General features: G+C 42.4%; 1 protein-coding gene across 3 annotated transcripts in view; it reads right to left on the minus strand.

The window, feature by feature from the left end:
* Positions 1 to 7,191, minus strand: part of Slc5a1 (solute carrier family 5 member 1) — an 81,957-nt gene that overhangs the window by 6,527 nt on the left and 68,239 nt on the right. For all 3 annotated transcript variants that reach the window (XM_008840989.1, XM_008840990.2, XM_029567324.1), the window contains 3 exons: positions 3,229 to 3,379; positions 2,381 to 2,549; positions 467 to 682 (listed from right to left, as the gene is read on the minus strand). In XM_008840989.1, coding sequence (XP_008839211.1) covers positions 467 to 682; positions 2,381 to 2,549; positions 3,229 to 3,379 — 536 coding nt within the window. The remainder of the gene's footprint in view (positions 1 to 466; positions 683 to 2,380; positions 2,550 to 3,228; positions 3,380 to 7,191) is intronic.

Below are 7,191 nucleotides of genomic sequence, written 5' to 3' on the forward strand. Positions count from 1 at the left end.
ATATTGTTAGAAATGTCTTAAATCCAATAAGCAACTTACATCTCCCTAAATTAGTGATATTTAGAACAAGGTATGTCTTCTGCTGGGCCCTCTAGAAGCTCTGACCATGGGGCTATCACAAGAAATACAAGTTCCTATTTTTGACATGGGCTTCTAAGTCAAAGAAGCATGGTTCCTGCTCAAGCGACCTCATTTCCCCTGTACCTGAGCTGTCACTCTGGGATTAGAGTCCAGGAACAGCGTCTGGACTGAAGTCTGGACTGTGAGAACTCCTACCCAAGACCATTGTACTGCTCAGCAAGCATATTGTGTTTCCAGTCCTGTATCCTTCTACATGAAACCAATGACAAGCCTGAACTGTTTTAATCATGTAAGTGTAAGATGTCCAAATGAGTTGAGGCCAACCAAAAGTGCTACAGCATGCGTGTGAAACGAGGGCAGGAAAGAGCTCAGGAAGGGTACTCACGTGCACGTCTGGAATGGGCTTGGTGAGGAGGGAGATGACCAAGACAGTGATGAGAGAGATAACAAAGAGGATGATTGCAAAGTACAAGTAGTGCACCCCACAGATGATCGTGGGACAGTTGCTGGGCTCCATGCAGCTCCCCGTTCCATAGGCAAACTCAGCGATCATACGGGAAATTCCAATAAGAAAGCCTAGAATCAGTCCCCAAAAGGCTCCCTGAAAATGAAAATCCTGGGTTAACTAATGCTGAATCCACACATAAAAACATGGAAGAGAAAGCAGCTGAGCATTTTAATTTTCCTAAGGTTGGAAGACAGAGATAAAGGAACAAAGGAAAGAGAAATGGTATCTCCAGGCCATCGGAAGCCAGAACACCAGAATTCAGATTATGGCTAAAAGTGTTAAGTCAGGCTTAATTAAGTCTTTGATGATCTTTGATGAATAAAGGAGAAACAATTTTTTCCATTAAAATATAAAGGATCTGCAACCAGGTGTGGGTAGCACATACCTTTAATCCCAGCACTTGGCAGAGGCAGGCCTCTGTGAGATACAAGCCAGCCTGATCTAAATAGCAAGTCCCAGGCCAGCTGGGCCTACAAGGAGACCCCATCTCAAACTTTGTGTGTGTGTGTGTGTGTGTGTGTGTGTGTGTGTGTGTGTGTCTGTGTCTGTGTCTGTGTCTGTGTCTGTGTCTGTGTCTGTATATGTAAAGAAAGTTTCGGGACTGGAGAGATAGTTCAGCAGTTACGAGCACTGGCTGCTCTTGAAGAGGACCTGGGCTCAGTTCCCAGCACCCACATGGAAGCTAGCAACTGTCCATAACTCCAGTTCCAAGGATTCCAACACCCTCTTCTGACCTCCTCGGGCATTACACTTCATGGGTGTGCTTACATTCATGCAGGCAATACACTCATACACATAAAATAAAATAAACAGAAAGAAAGAAACAAAGCTTCCTTCTTCAGTTACCTTTATAGATCCAAAGCCACTATTTAAAATTTGAGAACATAGATCATACTATGTGTTTGAGGCTAGATTTGAGAAATATGGAAGGCTTTTAAGACTAAAACTACTCTTTTAGAGATTTTTTTACTCCCTTCTCTTTCTACCTTTCTTCCTCTCTTTTCTCCTCCTTCTTCCTTTGGTTTCTTTCTTTGCTTTTAACCAGTCCTCAGCTACAGAACCAACCACTTCTGAAAGGCATACTTTGTAGATAAACTGCTTGAGCACCAAAGCTTTGTCCTTCATTGGGCCCTGAAGAATGCTGAATAAAAAAGTCAAGATCAAAGCAAAACCATTGGTGATAACTTGTACTAGAACTTCCCTGGAGCTGCTCATTCAAAGGCTACAAGACTTCCTAGTGGGTACCACATAGTCAGGTTAGAATCATCAAGACTGGATAGAAAGTGTACAGTATTATTTGGAGCTGGAGAGATGGCTCAGAGGTTAAGAGCACTGGCTGTCCTCACAGAGGACCCAGGTTCAATTTCCAGCACCCACATGGTGATTAACAACCATCCATAACTCCAGTTCCACAGGATCCAACGCCCTCTTCTGACCTCCATGGGCACTGTACAACATGGGTACACTTACATACATACAGGCAATACACTCATATATAAAATTTTAAAAAATAAATATTTTTTAAAAAGGAAAAGCAAGAGTACAGTATTAGTTGGAACCTTGTAGCAAGAACAGGGGAATCAGAAAGAAAGCAGATCTGATAGTAAATCCTAAAGAGTTCACACCAGCACTCAAAGATCCTCATGGTTCCTTGAGCTTTCCCGTACAAACCTACAGCAGCACATGCATTTCTGTCCAAGATCTTAGGAATACAGAATCCTCGTAGGGCATATGCAGACCCCATAAGAAGCTTTTGTGGCAGAATGGTTTTTTTGTCAGAATGATACCTACTTGTTCATTGACTCTCTTGCAGAAAATAGCAAGCAGGAAGACAGCTGCAATGGGCGGCCCCAAGTAACTGGTGATAGACTGGATGTAATCAAAGAGCTGCCCACTTTGAGCTGACTGCACAATGGGCACCCAGGCAATGCTGATGCCAATCAGCAAGAGGATGAACAACCTGAAATCAAAGCCCCACAATAGACTATCAGTGCTCTACATGAACAACTACATATCAATTATATATATAAAAAAATATCATATATATGTATCACATATGTGTGTGTCACCAGAAAATATCATCTTCACAATGGTCCTGCAAAAATGTTGCATCAAAAGGTTGAGACATCAGGGGCATCTGGGCCTCAGAGAAGGCTGGTATAGACAAATGAGTGCAGAAAATGAAAGATGAACTGGGACAGTATGAAGGGCCTTAGGTGAGGACTGCAGATTACAGTCCTGGCTCTGCTCAGTCCAGGCTGATTCTATTAATACTCATTGGTAACTGGAGAGATAAAGCAGTTCTCACTCTAGAAGAGCATCATTCAATAACTTCCTATGCAAATTTAAATGCCAGGACTCAGGGGGTGTAGCTCTGTGGTAGAGCACTTGGTCAGAATGTACAAAGCCCTAGGTTCAATCTTCCAGTAGCCGCACCCCCCCCCAAAAAAAATAAAGTTAAGTTCGTGTCAAGGGTATGGTACAGGGTAGTAGATGAAGGGCTAATATAACTAGCCACAGAGATTTCTCCAATCAGACCAAGCATCTGCTAATCCTGCCTACCTTGAGGGCTACCATGGATGGAACCTCTGTGATCTTCCAAGCTTCTATGGTTCCTGGCAGGGGGGAGCTGCACTTACCTTCCTGCAATCATGAGCTCTCTCTCAGTTGCTTTCTTCCGGATCCTGGTATAGATGTCCATGGTGAAGAGAGTGCTGGCGCTGTTGAAGATGGAGGTCAGGGAGCTCATGAGAGAGGCCATCATCACAGACAACATCAGGCCTCGCAGTCCTAGAAGAGAAGGAGGTTCTGAGTGACATAGCCAACACCCCAGCTCCTTGCTGTTTGTATATGAATACCCAAGATTGTTTTGCTTTTAGAAACTATGCTATGTTCTCCAATTTATCTCTCAAAAAAAATAGATGTTTTAAGAAATAGATTGTAGGGGGCTGGAAAGATGGCTCAGCAGTTAAGAGTACTGACTGCTCTTACAGAGGACCCAGGTTCGATTCCCAGCATGCACATGGTGGCTAACAACCATCTGTAACTCCAGTTCCAGGGGATCCAATGCCATCTTACATATATACACACAAAATAATAATAAATTAAATTGAATTATTTTTAAATTTTTAAATGGCAAAGAATCTGAACAGCTATTTTTCCAAACATATATAAATGGCCAATAATGTTATGGGAAAAAATGGTTGGCATTACGGATACTCAAATTAAAAACATAGATACTATTTCACCTACCTAGATTATAGGGTTTTTTATTAAAAGGTAGAAGATAATAGTGTTGAAACAAAGACCCTCCCAGATTTTTGGCAGAAATGTAAAATGGTAATATCATATGGAAAACTGCCTGGAGGTTATTCAAATAGCTAAAGATAAGGCTATCATATGAGCCATTCTAATCCCAGGTGCATGCCCAATAGAAACAAAAACGTATGTTCACACAACAATATGTGCACTATTATTCATGCCAGAATTCTTTATAGTAACAAAAAAACAGAAGTAACTTACAAATGTCCATCAGCTGACCAATGGGTAAACAAAATAAATAAGCAATTGATAAATGGGTTTATCAGTTTCAATGGAATATTATTCATCAATAAAAAGGAAAGGAATATACATACATTATACAACACAGATGAGTCTAGAAAACATGTTAAGGAAAAGGAGCCAGTCACAAAGAACCACATACCGCTGTATGTTTCTATTTATATGAACTATTCAGAGCAGGCAAATCTACAGGACTAGAAAGCACATAGTGGTCACACAGAGCTGGGAGGGCAGGCGAAATGTGTTTTCTTCACAGGTACAGGATTTTTTTCAGGGTGATAAAAATTTTCTGAAATTGATGGTAGTGATTGTGTGATTCCATCACTCTTTTAGGCTTTATATCTATGAATAATTTATGGTCTCATCCACAACTCTATATGATGTATTATTTTAAAAAAAAAAAAAGCTGCCTGTTCCTATTACGTTGCCATTTGTTGGGAAGTTTGTTAATGGCACCTGTGGGCTTGTATAATGTAGATTACAGACTTGGAGCTAGAGAAAGAGTTGTAAGGATCATTTATTTCAATTCTCTCCCTCTCTCCCTCCCTCCCTTCTCCCTCCCTCCTTCTCTCTCTCCCTCCCTCCCTCCTTCTCCCTCTTTCTCTCTCTCTCTCTCTCTCTCTCTCTCTCTCTCTCTCTCCCTCCCCCCCCTCCCACACTCTCTCCCTCTCTCTCTCTCTCCCTCTCTCTCTCTCTCTCTCTCTCTCTCTCTCTCTCTCTCTCTCTCTCTCTCTCTCTCTCTCTCTCTCTCTCTCTCTCTGATGCTGGGATTAAACCAAGAGACATGCCCCAGGTAAGTGTTCTACCATTGAATTACATCCCCCAACCCTCAATTTTCTCATCTTTCAGTTGATGAAACAAAGATTAATTTCAATTAGTAGGTTGGGCCTCCAGGGCCAGCTCAACTCAGGGTTCCTTAGTTAATTGCTAGAATGGAATAGAGCTCCTCTCTTCTACTCTTATGAAACCTTCATTCGCTTGTCTACTCAAAAATATTTGTTGAAAATAAGTCCAGCAGCCCAGGCAAAAAAGCAATCATGCTATATGAGACTAGGGTAAGAGAAGTAAAGACAGAGGAAGATAACTATGAGATACTTAGAAGACAAAATGGACAGAATTGTGTGGGTTACTGGGAGAGCACTTACCAAGAAGAGGAGGCAGAATCTACAAATGGAACAAAAAAACAGCACTTTAAGAACACAGGGGGCAGGAAAGAGACAAAGAGGAGAGGATGGTATTGAAAATCTACAGAGAAAGACTCAAGGGCACATGATCACAGTGCTAAATGAATGGAGCGAAGCAAGAGAAGGGATGGAAAACTCCTCTGTGATCCACACAGGGAACTCATGGGAATTCAGTGTTTACAGAAGCCAAATTACCGAAGAGAATGGACATAGTACATGGAGACACAGCACTCTGTTGTTCAGCCCACAGCTTTTTATTGTGTGCAGTTCCACTGTAGCACAGAATGCTATCCTCACTAGGGATAGGCCAGGCAATCTAAAGAAATAGTAAATAGCAAACATCCCTACCAACAACAGTATAATCCAAGAACCGTGTGACTCTTGCTCACTGAACTTTAACAAAGAAGCAGCCCAGCTCAGCTGACCATTATGCCTACTCAAAATTTGAACATAAATTCTCTGTCCAAGATCATGGATGAAGTTTGTGGTGAAAAATTAAAATAAAGCTAAGGCATGGTGGTACATACCTGTAATCTGAGCACTTAGGAGGCTGAGACAGGAAGATTACCATCAATACATTCAAGGCCATCCTGGGCTACATGGCAAGACTTTGTTGCAAAAGAAAAACAAAGCAAAACAGAAAAAAAGGGAGAGGGAAGTTGGGGAGATGGCTCACAGGTAAAGTGTTGGTTGCATAAGCATAAGGGCCTGAGTTTCGATCCCCAGCATCCACATGCAGCCAGGAGCCACAGCACATGTCTGTAACCCCAGCACTGGTGGGATAGATCCAGGCAGATGCTGGGGCTTGCTGGTCAGCCAGTCTAGCTAAAATGGTGAGCTCTAAGCTCAGTGAGAGATCCTGTGTCAATAAAATAAGGTGCTTGGGCTGGTGAGGTGGTTCAGCAGGTGAAAGAGCTTGACATGCATCTGATGTCCTGAGTTTAATACACCAGAACCCACCATGGAAGGAGAGAACCAACTCCCAAAATTTGTGCTCTGACCTCCACATGAACATATCATATACATACATACATACATACACATATACACATATACATACACACAATAAAACCAAATATCTTTGAAATAAGGTGAAGAGCAGTAGAGGTTGACAGCTGACATCTACCTCCGACCTCCAACACACATGCACAGATATGTGCCAAAACATATGTGCACACACACACAAATATTCTGAATAAAGTGAGGTCATACAGTATTTGACTTTCTATGACTAGCTCGTTTCACTGAACATCTCGCAGGGTCATCCATGTTATCATAAATGACCAGATAACCTTCTGATGAGACTGAAGGCATCCCACTGCATATGCAAACCACAGTTTTTATCCATTCGTGTGTTGAACACTTGGGTTGATCCCATGTCTTAGCAATTGTAAAAAGCACTGCCGTGAGCACTATGGTACTGATGTCTCCAGCGCACTGATTTCCTTTTCTTGGACATAAACCCAGTAGTGAGAATGTTAACTCCTACGGTAGTTATACTTTGAAATTGTTTCATGAACCTCCAGTTTTCCATAATGGCTGTAGTGAGTTATATCCTGTTTGTTGGGGCAATTTAAAAGATTTTCTAGTCACGCTGGGTATGGTGGTGTGCGCCTGTAGTCCTAGCACTTCGGAGGCCAAGGCAGGTGGATCTCTGTGAGTTCAAGGCCAGCCTGGTCTACATAGTGAGTTCCAGGCCAGCTGGGGCTATAGGGAGACCCTGTCTCAAAAGAAACCAAAGAAAGCCGGGCGTGGTGGCACACGCCTTTAATCCCAGCACTTGGGAGGCAGAGGCAGGTGGATCTTTGTGAGTTCAAGGCCAGTCTGGTCTACATAGAGAGTTCCAGGACAGCTGGG

This window comes from Nannospalax galili, unplaced genomic scaffold (genome assembly GCF_000622305.1).
Source record: "Nannospalax galili isolate Female #2095 unplaced genomic scaffold, S.galili_v1.0 scaffold259, whole genome shotgun sequence".
Taxonomy (NCBI): domain Eukaryota; kingdom Metazoa; phylum Chordata; class Mammalia; order Rodentia; family Spalacidae; genus Nannospalax; species Nannospalax galili.